General features: G+C 40.2%; 1 protein-coding gene, 1 long non-coding RNA gene and 1 pseudogene across 3 annotated transcripts in view; 1 reads left to right on the forward strand and 2 right to left on the reverse strand.

The window, feature by feature from the left end:
- Positions 1 to 4,293, reverse strand: part of TMEM135 (transmembrane protein 135) — a 241,790-nt gene extending 237,497 nt beyond the window's left edge. For both annotated transcript variants that reach the window (XM_073808329.1, XM_019948728.3), the window contains exon 1: positions 3,999 to 4,293. In XM_073808329.1, the coding sequence (XP_073664430.1) occupies positions 3,999 to 4,139 (141 nt within the window). In that variant the 5' untranslated portion in view covers positions 4,140 to 4,293. The remainder of the gene's footprint in view (positions 1 to 3,998) is intronic.
- Positions 4,294 to 4,436: 143 nt separating this feature from the next.
- LOC101323271 (cofilin-2 pseudogene) lies at positions 4,437 to 7,376 on the forward strand (annotated as a pseudogene).
- A 1,526-nt stretch (positions 7,377 to 8,902) lies between these two features.
- The window catches only part of LOC141279333 (uncharacterized), a 44,160-nt gene continuing 34,731 nt past the window's right edge, over positions 8,903 to 18,331 (reverse strand). Inside the window, exon 3 of the long non-coding RNA XR_012333380.1 lies at positions 8,903 to 9,289. This is a non-coding gene — a long non-coding RNA (uncharacterized lncRNA). The remainder of the gene's footprint in view (positions 9,290 to 18,331) is intronic.

Consider the following 18,331-nt stretch of genomic DNA (forward strand, 5'->3'; position numbering starts at 1 on the left):
TCCCGCATGCCGCAACTAAAAGATCCCGCGTGGGACTTCCCTGGTGGCCCAGTGGTTAAGACTTTGCCTTCCAATGCAGGGAGTGCGAGTTCAATCTCTGGTCAGGGAGCTAAGATCCCAAGTGCCTAGCAGCCAAAACAAAACATTAAAAAAAAAAAGAAGCAATATTGTAACAAATTCAATAAAGACTTTAAAAATGGTCCACATAAAAAAAAAAAAGATCCCACACACCACAATGAAGATCCCACATGCCACAACTAAGACCAGGCGCAGCCAAATAACTAAATAAATAAATTTAAAAAAAAAATTTTTTTTTGAAAAGAGTAAACCTGAAAGGAACAAAACGAATCAGTTTAGTACAACACACATGGTAATATTTCAAATGAAAAGCAGATATACAAGCAGATATATATATAGGCTCCAGAAAACACTCTTGACTAAAATTTTCCCCCAACCCAGCTTCCCTTAAACTTCTCCTTTTCTTTCAATGATGGCAACAGCATCAGACTTGAAATCCTGGAAGCATAAACAAGCCCTCACACTGCCCTAATATTCTCAGTCTCTAAGTCTGTTCGTTCTTCCTATGAAATGCCTCTCCTGTGAAATGCCTCTAAAACTGCCCTTCCATTCTCTCTGGCACTACCTTAGACCTGCCAAATACTATCTCCTCACTCCTGAATTATTCATGAATTCATTCATTCATACCTGCACTCATTCAGACACTTCCTGAAGCACCTACTGAAGTACCGTGCTAGTTCTGAATACAAACCACCATTCTAACTAGAGGTGGAGATACAGATCACAACGAATGCACTATTTTAATAACAGCAACGCTTGATTAGGGCCCCACTACATGATAGCTGCTATTCCAACACACTATTATCCATTTAAATCCTCATGACAACCCTAAGAGATGGGTATAGTTATCTTCTGCAAAGCAAGGAGACTAAGGCTCAAAGAAGTGAGATAATTTTCCTAAGATCACACTGCTAATAAGCTGCAAAGTAAGATCCCATGAGAACTGATTCTTTCTACCACTTGAGTGAATCTACTGCATCAACTCCTAAACAGTCTTTCCAATCCCGTCTACCCATTTCGACCAGATTCATCATCTGAAAGCACCATTCTGTACTTGTACCCCTTTGTTCAAAAAAAAATCTCAATGGCACCTTTAGCCTGGCCTTCAGTCTTTGAGTCAAAAAAAAAAAAAAAAAAACACCTTTCCTTTCCCTTAGTAGCTCTGAATCTTGGAAACTGCTTAATGTCTCTAATCTTCAGTTTTCCTACCTATGAAATGGAGATAAGACAGAGTTGTGTAAGGATTAAATAAGAGAAAATACGTGAAGGTTTAAGCATATGAGTGTTCAATAAATAAGAGTTGTTATTACTCATACAGCTATACACAAAACTTCTGTTTCAGCCAATCAATACATGTACTATTCTTTTACGAAACCACTTAGATTTCTGCCTCAATTCACACTATTCTCCCTCCGCTCCATTAAGAATAGGTATCCTATAAATATCTAATACATGAATCAATACATGAATCAATGTCTGTACCTCCTTATCTTCAAGGCCCACGTCAAATGCTACTTCTTCCAAGGAGCCCTCCCTAGCCGCCCTCAATGAACTTCACACCTAACTTAAGTGCCACTGAGAGAATGAGGAAGAAAAAAATGCCGAATTATTCAAGACCTATTATGAACTAGGAAACATGATACATCTTCAGTGCATTATTTCACTTAATTCTCACAGAGAAAGACAAAGTAACTTGCACAAAGTCAAAGAGCTAGTAACTGATGAAGCTGAGATTCAAAATCAGAAGTGGCTGATCCCTTTTAAAAGCCCACTTCTTCCCACACCACCTTGTATCTTGGTACCCTGGATTACACAGTTAATCAACAACTACCTAACACTGACAATGAGCAAAGTGTTGGTATATGCTCTAAGAGCCCCAGCAACCCATACAAATACAACAAACAAAACTGTCATGAAATAATGTTTATCCATACCACCTGCAGTGGACTCTAATTTTTTTCTATTCTCTTCTATTTCGCTTAAAATAAAATACTGGTCAGTTCCCACTAATTTTACTTCACAACCACTCTTGAATAGCGACCCAGCTATCTTGAATACAGATATTACAAGGCCAAATAAGATCGAGAATCTGTCCTCAAGAAGTATTTAATCTAGCTGGAGACATAATGGTAAAACACAAACTTTTCTTGACCCCCCCCCTTGACCCCAGCCCACCTACTGGAATAGAAGGTGGGCTTCCATTGCTCATGTTCCTGTTGTCCCCCGAAATACCCTATCAGGAAACATAACCAATAAAGTATCTAGGCTGTAAATATGAAAAACATCAGGCCCTCAACAAACAATTGTTGAATGAATGGATGAATGAATATGTGAGGTACAATAAAAGTGCTATGGATTTTCAGAGGGAGAAATTACACACCATAAACTCTCTCCCCACAAACTTCATAATCCTCTAAGGGAAGGAACAATCTCTGTATTATTGAATACATCAAGAGCGCACTCATGTTTGTAGATATTCTATTTAAAAAAAAAAATTGAGCTACGGACTGGCCACAATTCATGTGGAAAAGCAGATAAACATGGATCTTGGCCAAAGAAAATCAAGGAAGACATTTACAGCTCCAATGATAAGTTTATTATCAGCCTTTACTCTAGAGCCTAACTATTCAAACTGTGGCTCTTGGTCCAGAAGTATTAATATTACCTGGGAGTTTGTTAGAAATGCAGAATCTCAGGCCCCACCCAGATCGACTGAATCAGAACCCCCATTTTAACATTCTCCCCCAGTGGATTCCTAACACACATTAAAGTTTGAAAAGCGTAAGTATATATGACACAAATGAACTGGCTTCCGCTAGCTCAGAGAAAGTTACCATCTTCTCCTCTGTTATCTCTGTAATAAATAATCAGACTTTTCAAGAAGTACTACAGATATGGTCATGACACACCTTCAGGAATATTAGGGTATAAATCTAAATCATTACTCAATGAGAAGTAAGAATTGACCATCCACTGAACATTGGATGGAACTTTTAGAAAACATACCAAAAATAAATATACCTTTGCCTTCTTAGGACACAGGCTCTATTGGGCAAGAAAATAAGAGAATGAACTTCAATAGCCAAAGCAATAAATCTTTAATACCAAGGATGAGATTATTGAAAAAAAAAGAGATGCTGGAGAGAACATTTAAGAACAAACTTCTTTAACAATTCTCCATGATACAAACACGTATTTCCAAATATTCTCTATTTAAAACTCCAAACTTAGATTGCCCTACAGGTAAAGCTGTGTAATGAAGGACCCACCTGACATTAAGTCAGATCTCCTAAACATTTTTCACTGACTCAAGACTGGAACCACCCTTTAAAACACCAAGCAAAGTCTCAACCAGGAGACCACTTTGTGAACTTGCAAAAACACTTGCAAAACCCTCAAGCTACGATCCTCTCATCCCAAACTGAGACAAGATCTGAGGCCACAGGGACTTGATGCCCAATATGCCCTCAAAAAAAAAAAAAAAAAATTGGGGAGGAGGCCGCCCAAACAGGGGGAATTAGATGAGGAATGATTGCAGGCCATTTCTCATCGCCTCGCTGACCTACAACACCTCTCCACAGGGCAGGAGGGAGGGAAAATAACGCAGGCCTCTGAACTCACAATTTTAAGGGCCCCAAACTTAATCCTGAAGTTGGGAACCCATCTTCTCCCCAACAGGCATTCAGATGACAGCTCAACTTCTAATTCCCCTCCCCCTTCTCCCGCCCCCCGTAGGATCTGGGATATCCGCCCCTCGCGATCTCCCCCCATCCCACCCACCGCCGCCAAAAATACCCTGACCCCTCCCAATGAGAAATCGACACGGGGCGAGTGCCCCGGGCCCCGCCGGAGCACGACTGCACGCCCTGGCCCATTCTCCACACTAAACTCGCCCTGGGGGAGGAGCTGATGGGTCTCACCAAGTACAGGGGAGCATAGATCTTCAGGGACTCCTCCAGGGCGCCCCTGGTGATCTGCACGAAGGAGACCCCGCAGGAAGGGTGCCAAGTGTGGCCGATCTCGTAGCAGTTATGAGGGATGGACTTGCTGAGGGCCGCCATGACGAGGTGCCGCGCGCAGGGGCCGGGAGGGGGTGAGCCGAAGCTCGGCAGGGAGGAAGAGGGGCGGGCAGCGAGCGCCCAACCGCCGCGGGCTCTCAGGGCGTGCCGGGGGTAGGCGCGGAATAGAGGGGAAAGCTCAAGCGAGCGGGGTTACTCTGGGCCAAAGTCCTCCGAGGTTGAGCGCTCAGAACACGGCAGCTCGAGGGGGCGGGGCGCGCATCAGGGAGGCGGGGAGAGGCGGAGCGTGCGCGCTCCCTCAAGCGGCCTCGGCCCGGGGCGCGCGCCCGCCTCTCGGAGCCTGGCTCAGCGCGGGGGCCAGAAGGTGAGAGAGCGCAGCTCGGGGACGCGCCCGCCACCCCCTCCTTTAGCTCCGCGCCGGCGCGAGCGCGCCGAGAAAGATGTACAAAGATAGGCGACTTGCGTAATATTGGACTCCAGTCTCTGTCCTCTAAAAGCCCAACCAAGTAGAACTGAGAGCAGTGGAAGAAAGGGATTAAATGTTTTTGTTGGGAGCTGGTGGAGGAAGACGATTGCCAGAGGAGAGCCTGGACAACCATCCTCCTCAGAACTGCCAGCTCTGCTACCCTAGAGTGCCAGGTAATAAATAGCTAAGGCTGCCTGCTGGTTGGGACGAAACTGCTCCCAATTACTGGGCTTTCTAAGCTCTGCAGTGCCTGAGAATGCTTGAAAAATCTGTTAGCTGTGTTCTTGCACTTCCTGTATGGGGAAAGGACAGTAGTAGGTCGTCCTCTCCAAACCCTGGGCCACTGAGCAGTCCTGTCTACAGCATACATCACAGGTGCTCGTCAGCCAAATATGTAACCCAGCAAGGACTCACATGCCCCAGGCTCAGAAAGCCAGACTCTGACAGGAGGTGTTTGCAGCAAAGTAAAGGTTTATTGCAGGGCCCCAAGCAAGGGGGTGGGAGACAAGCCTCAGATACACTCCCACTTGGCCTTTGAGTTAGGGGTTTCGTAAAAAGGAAAAACAAAGAGGCTAGGATTAATCAACATCTCGTGACATTTCTTTTTTTTCTTTTTTTTTTTTTTTTGCGATACGCGGGCCTCTCACTGTTGTGGCCTCTCCTGTTGCGGAGCACAGGCTCCAGACGCGCAGGCTCAGCGGCCATGGCTCACGGGCGCAGCCGCTCCGCGGCATGTGGGATCTTCCCAGACCGGGGCACAAACCCGCGTCCCCTGCATCTGCAGGCGGACTCTCAACCACTGCGCCACCAGGGAAGCCCTCGTGACATTTCTTAATCGTAGTTTCAGGAGTCAGGATGTCTCGAATTCTCAGGCCAGGTGGTCCATGGCTTCGGGGTCTGTAAGCTCATCTTGCCCTGGAGAAACAACCTGAGTTTGTACACTAATAATGATATCTATAATAGCAGTTTTAGAACATTAATGGTGTTATCACAACAGCAGTTTTAGTCATCTGACTAGTTGATTAGTGTTCAGTTACCACAGGATTGAGGTCAGGGGGGAAAAGAAAGGAAATTAAATTTTAGATAGAGAGATTAATCATAAACTCAGTGGGGGAACTCAGTTTTAGGGGGACTTGGCTTCAAATAGTACACATAGTAGAGGCAGCAGTGGTCTTAGAACTCATACCTGGCTAGAGAGATTGGCCAGCAATTGGCATGACAAGGAACCTGTGCGGCCTATGAGTCTTATAACCCCACTAAATATCAGTTTCCTCACCTATAAATATCTTTCTAGTTTCCTTGGAATTACAAATTCTCAAGTTTCTTAAAGCAGGAACTTGCCATTAGACTGTTTAATATTACTTTTATGTACAACCTTTAGAGGAATCCCATTCATTCATTCTACAAATATTTACTGAGCACATACTATTTTCAGGCACTGTTCTAAGCTCTGTAGATTCAGATGTGAACAAGAGAGACAAGGTTTCCACCCACCTCTCCTCTCCTTCTCCTCCTCCTAGTGCCACAGAGCTGGAGCCAGAGCTGCCAATGCAGCCCCAGGCACTATGGCTTCTGGAGTTACAGTGAATGATGACGTCATCAAAGTTTTTAATAATTGGAAAATAAGGAAATCGTCTATACAAAAGAAGATTAAAAGGAAAGAAAGAAAGGAAGGAGGGAAGAAAGAAGGTCTCTTCTGTTTAAATGATGAGAAAGGACAAATAATTGTAGAGAAAGCAAAGCAGATCTTGGCAAATGACACTGGTGATACCACAGAGGATCCCTACACATCTTTTGTGAAGTTGCTACCTCTGAATGATTGCCAGTTTGCTCTGTATGATGCCACATACAAAACAAGAGTCTAAGAAAGAAGACCTAGTATTGATATTTATATTCTGGGCTTCTAAGAGTGCACCTTTAAAAAGCAAGATGATTTATGCTAGCTCCAAAGATGCCGTTAAAAAGAAATTTACATATATTAAACACAAGTGGTGTGTAAATGGCATGGATGAGATTAAGGAGCATTCATCACTTGAAGAGAAATTGGGAGACAATGTAGTAGTCTCACTTGATGGAAAACCCGTGCTTATAAGATGACAGTCAAATGCCATCTGGGTGTTAAGGCGCTTCCACTTCTGCAGCTCAGTCAATTGGAATAGTGTTGGATTTTGTTTTGGTTTTCCCCTTCCCCAATGGGCCCTTTCTAAACAATGAATGAAGGAAATATCATTCATTTAAGCAGCCTATCAGTGATTGCCATTAGACTGTTTAATACTATTTTATGTACAACCCAAGGAATGCTTTCCCATCATATTTTAGACAAAACAACTAGTTATATGAAAACTTAGTTATAAGTTATAAGAAAACTAAACAAGAGAATATGAGATAGGTGTAATAATAATATAACAGGATAAACTAAATAAGATAATAAAAGAGGAGTACTCAGATTGAAAGCCCAGAATAACAGTGGTAAAAAGATAAAAGTTTAACTGTCTGGGGACTTCCCTGGTGGCACAGTGGTTGAGAATCTGCCTGTCAATTCAGGGGACACGGGTTCAACCCCTGGTCTGGGAAGATACCACATGCCGCAGAGCAACTAAGCCTGTGTGCCGCAACTACTGAGCCTGAGCTCTAGAGCCCACAAGCCACAACTACTGAGACCACGTGCCACAACTACTGAAGCCCACGCACCTAGAGCCCGTGCTCTGCAACAAGAGAAGCCACTGCAATGAGAAGCCCGTGCATCGCAATGAAGAGCAGCCCCTGCTCACCAAAACTAGGGAAAAGCCCACGCGCAACAACAAAGACCCAACACAGACATAAATAAATAAATAATAAATAAATAAATGTATTAAAAAAAACAGTTTGTCTCTCTCTCTCTGTCTCTGATAAATATAGACAGTCTTAAGAGGGAAGAGATATGGGAACATATGTATATGTATAACTGATTCACTTTGTTATAAAGCAGAAACTAACACACCATTGTAAAGCAATTATACCCCAATAAAGATGTTAAAAAAATAAATAAAAAATAAAAAAAATATAGACAGTCTTAGTCTAAGATGGTGGCTTCATACCCATCAAGGGCCCCTGACTTCTGACAGGTTGCTCTGCAGACTATTACCTGTGATTTCCATCCTAACTTATAAGTTGGCTGCTTCACCTTGAACCATGACATCCATGTGCTAGCCAGGAAGACCAGCCAAAGAGGAAGAGAGGACATAACTTCCTCTCTTTAAGAAAACCTCCCAGGAAACCTATGCAAGCCGCTTTTCCTTACAACTCACTGCCCAAATCTTAGTCACATGGCCACACTTAGTTGCAAGAGAGGCTGGGAAATGTAATCTTTTTTTATTGGTTGAACAAATGCCCAGATAATATTTCAGGTTTTATTACCAAGCGAAATGAAAAGAACACATACTGGAGGCACCCAGAAGTGTCTGCCGTAGTCCTATGCCTCTGGCTGCCCAAACATCTGGACACATCCTTTTTCCCCAGATAAACATACCCTCTCCTTCTCAAGGGGAAGAACCTAAATTTCCAGCCATTTACTCCATCTTGTTCAACATCCAGGATCTTCTGTAGGATCAAATACAGCTCTCATGTTCAAGTTATCTCCCTCTTTAACATACCCAATATACAATGGTAGAATAGGAACAAGATAATCACAATTTAAAAAAAAAAATCTCCAATTCAAAATATGAGAGGATCAGAAACACAGCATAAACTTGTCCACAGAAATTACAGGAATAGTAATGTGTGCATAATGATAAGCATAATGTTTACCATGTGGCACAGCAAATACATACCAAGAAATAAAGAAAATTTAAAATTAAAATTAAAAGCATGCAATTTCTTTTAATTAACTGTTAAATGGAGACTTGAAGCTTGAAGATATTTGAGAAGAACAGTTATTGTTGTCACAGGTGCCAAAAATGACAGTGCTAAAGAGTTGGATGGTCAAGGGGCAATTTCAGGCAAACTCTCGGATTCAAACAAATGGAAAGGGTACTCTCTATCTTGACTGGTGCTGCTATAGAGACTCCAGAACAGGGAGGCATTAATAAATTCTCAGGGATGATGATGTGTGCTTTAGGATTAAAACCAAAAAACTGCAAAAGGAACAGTTTGCAATAAATCAGTAGTTTACATTTGTAAATTCCTTTATATGGTATTATAAGATATATAAGGCTGTTATTCAGAAGAAAGTTTTCTCATAATGTTGCCAATAATTTTAAGGGTAAAGTTACACATTGTACCTACATGGGCCATTTATTCCTTTTTTTTTTAAATAAATTTATTTATTTTTATTTTTGTTTATTTTTGGCTGTGTTGGATCTTTGTTGCTGCACGCGTGCTTTCTCTAGTTGCAGCGAGCGGGGGCTACTCTTCGTTGCAGTGCACAGGCTTCTCATTGTGGTGGCTTCTCTTGTTGCAGAGCATGGGCTCTAGGTATGCGGGCTTCAGTAGCTGCGGCACAAGGGCTCAGTAGTTGTGGCTCACGGGCTCTAGAGCACAGGCTTAGTAGTTGTGGTGCACAGACTTATTTGCTCCGTGGCATGTGGGATCTTCCCAGACCAGGGCTCGAACCCATGTCCCCTGCACTGGCAGGCAGATTCCCAACCACTGCGCCACCAGGGAAGCCGTGGGCCATTTATTCTTTTAGGTTGTATATGACCAGTAGCTTGACTGGATACTCTCTTGGGCCTTCATTGTTGCTTCTTTTCTATTAAAAAAAAAAAAAAAAAAAAAGGCTTTAGGCTTGTTCATCAACAAGGTGAACCAGACTTTCTTCAAAGAAGATACACAGTGAATGAAGGAAACTAATATGGCAATCTGTGGCTGAATTCAAGGGCTTTGAATACATGCCAAGCTGAAAATTGTTGCTCTTGCAAGATTCTGGCTTTCAAGATGTCTTTGAAAAAGAATGGAAGAGCTCTTTAGAGCTCATGCAGAGGATTTAACCACACTAAATTGTTCAGCTTTACATGGAGTCATTGTAGAAATGCACATCAAGGATAGTGTAATGACAAAGCATGGCTCAAACTAAGTATGATAACCGTGGTACCTCCTAATTCCAGCAACATTCAGATACACTTTCTCTTTGTTGATACTAGGCCAGCTTTTCAAAATAGCTACATATGATTCTGACTTTCTACCAATTTTGGTTGCAAAACCTCACATTTTTCTTCACATCGTTTTATTTAAAATATTATATTCAGTTTTTAAGATGCAAATATAAATTTTTGCCCATATAAATGTTGAAAGCTGCTATATTGAGAGAGACTTAGGCTCTTTCAGTCCAAGCAGGTATTGCTTCTGCCAATACAGTTTCTTTTAAAAATTTGGGGAATTCTCATATATCAAACTCTAACCACTCCATTTTTTAAAAGCCACGCTCACTTTCTTTGAGAGTGTCAATCTTTTTGAGACAGACACTTTCCATCTTGAGCTGAGAGTCAGGAAGCTATTGGAAAATGCCCTTAAAATATTTAGAAGCCTTCTTATCAAGCTGAGAAGATCTAGAAAGAACATTCTTAAATCTTTCTACAGTCTTAAAAAAAGTCTTACAGCTGCACCCTTGCTTTAACCTTTGCCTTAAAGCAATTCCTAAACTTTTACCATCTGGACAGGCTAGGAATAAACAACAGCTTGATTTTTTAACCGGAAGAGCCTAGGTTCTTTATATTTCCTCCAAATTCTGCCTAAAAAGTGAATAGTTCTTTCATCTGATCTCTGTGTGTGTGTTATCACACCTAGTTTAAAAAAAAAAAAATTAGTTGGCACTTTCAACATTCTGCCTGGAAATTTCCTTAACCAAATGTATCCATTTGTCGGAGATATGTTCTATATTCCACAGTTCAGCAGGCAACAGTGTTGCCAAACTTTCCTCCACTACATAACAGCTACATAACAGGGATCCCTTTTTCTCTAGGCTCTGATACCTATTTCCTCACTGTCCTTCAGGCCTTAAGGAATTCCACAAAATGGCTCTCAAATCACCTTATGAAATATTCAGATACACTGCATAGAATTCCCAGTGTCTATATCAATTTGATGATGTTATCAGTACTTGGAGACAAGGGTTAGGACACCATTCTCCCCACCTCAAACTTCTACCACTCCCATCCCAGAATTTGAAAGTAAAAGATTTATGATTGTTCTTTGAGAGGAAAAATACATAAACTACATATAATAGATAGGAGTAGATATATAAAAAGGAAGGCTTCAGAGGCCAGACCAATCTATCTAAAAAATTAGAATGCAGTAATATGCCTAAAAAGTAAAGTTAATAGGATTATAAGAAGGAGAAAAAGGAGGGCCACTGAGGCAACTCAGGTATATGCCAAGGGGAGTGGAAACTACAGTCCAGGGACCTCAGGTATTCCCCAGGGACCCACTGACAAAATATCTTTCCTGTGAAATGGATTCACAAGCTCTGTTGGAAGGATAGCATTAAACATTTGATCCATCTAATTAATGCTATTTTTCTGAGAACACGTGCACCAGACAAATTTTTATTATGGTTTGACTTTCCATGCAGGTCTGTCTTGAAATAATGGGCTTGATCATGGTAACACGGATATCCTAGTTTGAATGAGAGGGCTTTTTCCCCCCTCCCTTTCACTAAATGAATGGGCATTTTAATTTTTATAAGCTTGTTTTGGGTCACTTAGCCTATGAAACACAGAGCCTCCACTGGTGAGCTGACAAAACCAGGTTTCTGACCTTGGTAGTTTATGGGTGATGAATACTGTAGTAGCCAAAAAAGGTTAGGCTATGCTGTGATACCAAATACACCCCTAAATCTTAGGGGCTTAGACTAAGAAAGGTTTATTTTATGCTCACACAAAGTCCGAAGCAGGTTGGCCAGCACTTCAGGGCAACTTCCCTCCAAGTAGTGATTCAAGGTTAAAGTTTCCTCTATCTTTAAAAAAAAAAAAAAAAAAAAGTTCCTCTATCTTTACTGGGCTTTCAGTGGTCACTTTTTGTCTGTTTGTTTTTGCTTGTTTGATTTTTTTGTGCATAATTTTTAGTTGTTGTATATAGTAACGTGCAAAAATATTTAAGTGTACAGCTTGATGAATTTTTACATTTGCCTTCACTCCTAAGACAACTATCCTAAAAAAGAGTATTTCCATCATGCCAGAAGCCTCTTTTGTGCCCCTTCGCAGTTAATACACCTGCAAAGAGAGGTAATCACAATTCTGACTTCTATCACCATAGTTTTTTTTCTGCTTTTCCTGAAATTTACATTAATGGAAGCATACATTAATATTTTTTGACATCTGGCTTCTTTCACTCAAGATTTTCTGCATGTTGCTGTGTGTAGCTATATTTCATTATTTTTTTTTATCACTGTATAATATTCTATTATATGAACACAGCACAATTATTCCATCCCAGGACATTTGGGTTGTTGTTAAGTCTGGGGCTATTATGACTAAACCTGCTATGAACATTCTTTCACTTGTCTTTCTGTAGCATATGCTTTTGTTTCTCTTGGGACTATACCTAGGGGTGGAATTGTTAGGTCATGGGGAAGTTGTATGTTTAGCTTTAGTAGATACTCGTTTTTATTTTTAAGGGCCAGGGCTCAAAGTGGTTTATGCCGCTTCTGCTTGCATCCCATTTCCAGAACCTAGTTACCTGCCCCCAACCTAACTTCAAGGGAGAATGGGAAATGTAGTCTTCCTGTGGGACCAGAAAAGGAAGATTGAAACAAGATTTGTTAAGTATCTACCCCTGTCTCTGCCAAAACACACAAACACCTGTGAGACAACAGGCTAAACTTCTCAGTTGATTCTCCTTCACCCTTGTAGTCTGCACGACCCTCTTTCTCAAATGAATATGTGTGCAACTCTACAGCTTGTTTTAAATGAACCAAAGCAAGCTGGTCATCCTCACTGACTGCAAGGGACTGAATGTTTGTGTTCCCCCAAACTTAAATGTTGAAATCCTAACTCCCAATGTGATGGTATTTGGAGGTGGAGGCCTCTGGAGGTGATTAGACCATGATGTGGAGCCCTCACTATAAGGGATTAGTCCCTTATAAAAGAGCCTCCAGAGAGCTCTCTCTCCTTTGGCCTTGTGAGAACATAGCCGGAAGGTGCCAGCTATGAACCAGGAAGCGGGTCTTCAACAGACACGGAATCACCTGGTGTCCTCATCGCGGACTTCCCAGCCTCCAGAAGTGGGAGAAATAAATGTTTGTTATTTAAGCCACCCAATCTATGGTATTTAGTTATAGCAGCCCAAACAGACTAGGACACTTACATTTAAATTTTTAATAAAACTCCCCCTCATTGTAAACTCCTTGAAGGTAAGATCTTCTGATTCTTCTTTGTTGTTTTCTGTACCATTTAGCACAGTGCCTTGCACATAGAACATATTTAATAAAATATTGAATGAATAAACAAAGATGTGGTGGGAGAGAAATTGTAAAGCACTGTATGTTCTCCTTAAAGAAGAAAGCAAGACAAAAATATTTACAATTTATTTTTTATTAATTTGTTTGTTTGTTTTTGGTTTACCTCCTTAGCTCCCTTGTTAAACTCTCCATTCCTTGGAGGCAGAATCTATGCCCTAATTGTCATCTTTATGACACCCTCAGAACCTAGCATACTAGTCTGAAACTGTATATTATGAGGGAACAAGTAACTGATTCCCCTATAGAATTTTTGGTTGGTTTATCACCCCAGTCTGTATAGTTTCTAGAAGGGGCATTTTACACTTTTTAAAATATTGGGACAATATTAGCCTGACCTTAAGCTTCTGGTCCTCTCAAACTATCCATAAGCTTCATAATTTTGCAATATTTACAAGTTAATATAGTTCCATGATATGAAATTTACTTAAGCCTGTACACTTGAATTCATGGAAAATAGCTAAATTCATATTGTCCTCTCACGCACCTTGGGCTTCAATGATCCTTAATTTTATTCTTTCTAATAAATGATAATTTTTTTTTTTGGCTGCTTTGGGTCTTTGTTGCTGCATGTGGGCTTTCTCTAGTTGTGCCGAGCGGGGGCTACTCATTGCGGTGGCTTCTCTTTGTTGTGGAGCACGGGCTCTAGGCGTGCGGGCTTCAGTAGTTGCAGTGTGCAGCCTCAGTAGTTGTGGCTTGCGGGCTCTAGCGCGCAGGCTCAGTAGTTGTGGCGCACGGGCTTAGTTGCTCCACGGCATGTGGGATCTTCCCGGACCAGGGCTCGAACCCGTGTCCCCTGCATTGGCAGGCGGATTCTTAACCACTGAGCCACCAGGGAAGTCCCCAATGATAATTATTATTGATAGAAAGTGTAAAGCAAAAGAGGAGTTAATCACGCTGTATTCTGCTTATCATCCACTTAGATTACAGTATTTGCCCCCAAGCACAGAGCCTACTCCTTCCCCTATGAGGCCAAACAGAGCTACAATGTCCTATTTGTTGACCATAATGAGACTCAAACAATTGTTCATTCTGGGATTTAGCTACATCCTCAGAGCTCTTACTGCTACTTGTGTGTGTCCTTCCTTAATAAAGTGCATCTTTTTCTAACTTTTCACAAGTTCTTTGAAAATCTATGCATGACACCAGCGTTTTATTTCTCTTTGTGAAGATTCTACTGCTGTTCTTTAAACAATATTTTTTGAATCTCTGGTACTTAAAAACATGCACGTGCTTTGAAGGCAGGAATCATTTCTTGTTATTTCTTTGTGTGTCAGATGTGCTCATAGCAGGTTGTCAGTATAATCTTTGAAAATAAATGCTTACCTCTCTGCAACTGATATTATTGTTTGTCTCGCCACAATTGCTATTACCCATTTACAAAATGGAGCTATGTTTTTGCTTAAAGTAATTTAGAGAATTAATACATATCAAATGCATTAAGTTCTTCAAAACGGCAATATCCTCCAAAACAGATATAGTGTCTTTAGTGTTTAACCCAATATTTAGCACATAGGCACACTCAAGTATTTGCTGTAAAACACAATTTAAAATATACCTTTATAGCTAAACTTCTATAGTTAGCACTCTGTAGTTATACTCTCATTTGATTTCTAAACTTTTCAATGTCTGTTTTACTAAAAGACTTAAGTGCATGTCTAAACCTACCCAATAATTATATTTTTACATATTACAAATATTACAAATTCTAAGATGACCTGCAGATACTTCTTATCAAGGATCTTATCACTGCCACTGCACAAATCAGTGCTCCATGATGGTTAGAATTAAGTCCAAAGGCAGAGGTTTTCCTCATTAAAATTACCTTAAGAAAGATAAAATTTTCTGCAAGAATTTATTTAATAGTCTGCTCTTGATAGAATAAGACCTAACTGAATAGTTGAGTTCCTTTCTCACTAAATCTCTTTGGATTAGTTTGTGATCAATTTTTTCTTGATATATTGATTTTTATTTTTTATTAAGATATAACTGACATATGGTATTTTATTAGTTTTAGGTATACAACAGAATAATTTGATATATGCACATACTGTGAAATGATCACCACAGTAAGTCTAGCTCACATCCATCACCACATAGAGTTACAAGTTTGTTTTCTTGTGATGAGAACTTACACGATCTACTCTTAGCAACTGTCAAATATACAATACAGCATTGTTAACTATAGTCACCATGCTGTACATTACATCCCAGAACTTATTTGTCTTATAACTGGAAGTCTGTAGTTTTTGACCACCTTCACCCATTTTGCCCTCCTCCCCACCCCACCTCCCACCTCTGACAATGGCACTGATCAATTTTTGAAAAGTATTTTCCAAGTGGTCCGAAGGACAAAGCCACCTGTCACAGGCACTCAAAGTCATCCTTACTTTCTGTCTTTTTGTTTAAAAATTCACAACAAATTCTCTCCATTTGGTGTCTATTCTCATGTTTCAAGATTCCCTCCCTTAAAATACTGCATCTCATGTACTTGTAGTCTGACTATAAATTAGCAATATTTTCAGAAGTAATTTCAGCAGGATCTATGAAACATTTTAAATACACATATTCTTTGGCCCAAGATTCTAACTCTAGGGCTCTATTCTATAGAAATACTGACAAAAAATTCTCCAAGCACTATTTATAAGAGCAAAAATCTTAAAACTATCTAAATGTCCATATCCAGGACATGTTAAATGAACATTGATACATCTATACTGTGGAATGTGGATAGTATAATGAGTACGGTAGATCTGCCTGTACCAATATTCATGGATGTGCATGATATTCCATTGAATGGGGGGAAAAAAACCACCAACTTTTTTTTTTTTTTTTTTTTTGCGGTACACGGGCCTCTCACTGCTGTGGCCTCTCCCGTTGCGGGGCACAGGCTCCGGACGCACAGGCTCAGCGGCCATGGCTCACGGGCCCAGCCACTCCGCGGCATGTGGGATCTCCCCGGACCGGGGCACGAACCCGTGTCCCCTGCATCAGCAGGCGGACTCTCAACCACTGCGCCACCAGGGAAGCCCCCCACCAACTATTTTATATAGCGTGAGCTCATTGTATAAAGAATAAAAAGTATCTTGTACATTTATATTTGTGTACATGTTTCTATTGGCATTGAAAAAGGTATAGGAGAATACATAACAAATAAAGGGATCAGGACAGAGCTCTTTCACTTTTTATGTTTTATACTACTATATTATTTAATTTCTTCCCACTTAGTGTATATTATACTTGCATTCCAACACTTCCTTCTGGATTATTTTCTTTTCTTGATACAGTTTATTTTAGGTCATGAGTGCTAATTGTTCTAAATCTTTACATGTCCAAACAAGGCTTTATTTTATTTTCACTCTATTCAAACTACTGATAAGCTGGTTCTAAATAAAACTGTAGATTCACAGTAAATTTTCCCTCAGTATTTAAAAAATATTTCTCCATTGTTTGCTTGCATAGAATTTTGCTAATCAGATACCCAGGGTTATTTGAATCTTCTTCCTTTGTAGTTCAGCTTTCTACTCTGGTAGTTTATAGGGTTTTCTCCTTATTGCTGACATTTTACCGTATGTTTCAGTCATGTTTATTTCATTTATTGTATTATTCTACTAGAATGTAGTGAACTCTATTAATCTGAAGTATCATGTCTTTCTTTTCCAGGTCTAGAAAACTAAAGAATCACATTTCCTCTGTTCTTGGGAAATCTCCTGGAAATTCTATGAGACCAGAGTTTTTTAGCCTGAGGTCTGTGGATAGAATTCAGGGGAGTCCATGAAACTGGATGAAAAAACTATTACATTTTAATTCTCACTAGCCTCTAACTGAAATATATTACTTTCCACAATTGGCATATTGGCAAAACACCACAGTAGTATTGGCAGTATCTGTGACATTATCACCAACAGAAATCACAGATATTTTCATGTTATATTACAATTATGGCAGATATGTCAAAAATGATAATAAGCTGGCTGTAACATCTCGTTATTCAATTTGTTAATATGTTAACACATGACAAAATTTTAACATTTTGATAACCGCATTTCAATATAATTGATTTCTTATATAATTTTATATATTTTATTTTATGTATTTGAAGGTTATTAATCTGAGAAGGTACTATGGTCTGAATGTTTGTGTCCCCCCAAAATTCATATGTTGAAATTCTAATGCCCAATATGATGGTATTAGGAGGTGGGGACTTTGAGAGATGCTTAGGTCATGAGGGTGGAGTCGTCATAAATGGAAGTAGTGCCCTTATAATAGGGACTCTAGAGAGCTCTCTCAGCCCTTCCACCATGTGAGGGCATAACAAGAATACTGGCTATGGACCAGGAAGATGACCCTCACCAGAACCTGACCATGGCAGCACCTTGATCGTGGACTGCTCAGCCTCCAGAACTGTGAGAAATCAATTTCTGTTGTTATAAGCTACCCAGTCTGTGGTATTTTGCTATAGCAGCCCAATTGGACTTAAGTCAGAAGGGATTCCATAGTCTTCACTAAGCTTGCTGAAGAGAGATCCATGGCACAGAACATTTTAAAAACACCTACATTAGATTGATGATAAAATCTCTGTAACCTCAGTACCTCTTATCTTTCCTCTCAGTTTCAATTTTTTTCTATCTCTTCATCTCTTCGGTTAGATTAGAGAGAACCAGAAGGCCCCCAGTCAGGGCAGTATGTGACAAAGAGTAAGAGCTTTGAGGTGGCGGGAGCCTCAGCTCACCGCTCTGGTTTCCCACGTGATTACGGCTTCTAATCCTAAGAAAGTTCCTTCTTTGTTTTTGAATGTTTATTAACCTATTTTTTATCAGTCCTGCAATTACGGTGATGGAGGGTGAGATGACCAATATGTGCTCCATCTGCATCTTAAAGCTGGGTTGCATGTATTAATTTCGCATTTAGAAAGAGAAGGAAAAGATGCAGTGCTACATTCTTTCCCCTTCTATTAATCGTTTTTGTTTTTTACAATATATAATATTGTAATAATAAACCCTTACAAGGCTATTTTACAAGTGAGAAAACTGAAGCTGATACAGGATAATCATAGATTCAAAGTCAAGTAACTCATTAATAACAGGGCTGAGTCTAAAACTCAGGTTGTGGTTTCCTCTCCAGCGCTTACTCTTTTGAGCTTTCTTGGGAGAGTGCTTCCTTTGCAGGAGCTAATGGTGCTGATGTTATAAACCACAATCTAGAAAAATCACTGTGTTGTTTATTTGTTATTGTATATGTGGTTCTCTCTGCCAAAGATACTTTTAGTCAATTTTTAGTCAACTAATATTTTAGAACATTTGATGTGTGCCAGGTGCTGAGCTGGGCACCAGGCATACA

This window comes from Tursiops truncatus, chromosome 8 (assembly GCF_011762595.2).
Source record: "Tursiops truncatus isolate mTurTru1 chromosome 8, mTurTru1.mat.Y, whole genome shotgun sequence".
Taxonomy (NCBI): Eukaryota; Metazoa; Chordata; class Mammalia; order Artiodactyla; family Delphinidae; genus Tursiops; species Tursiops truncatus.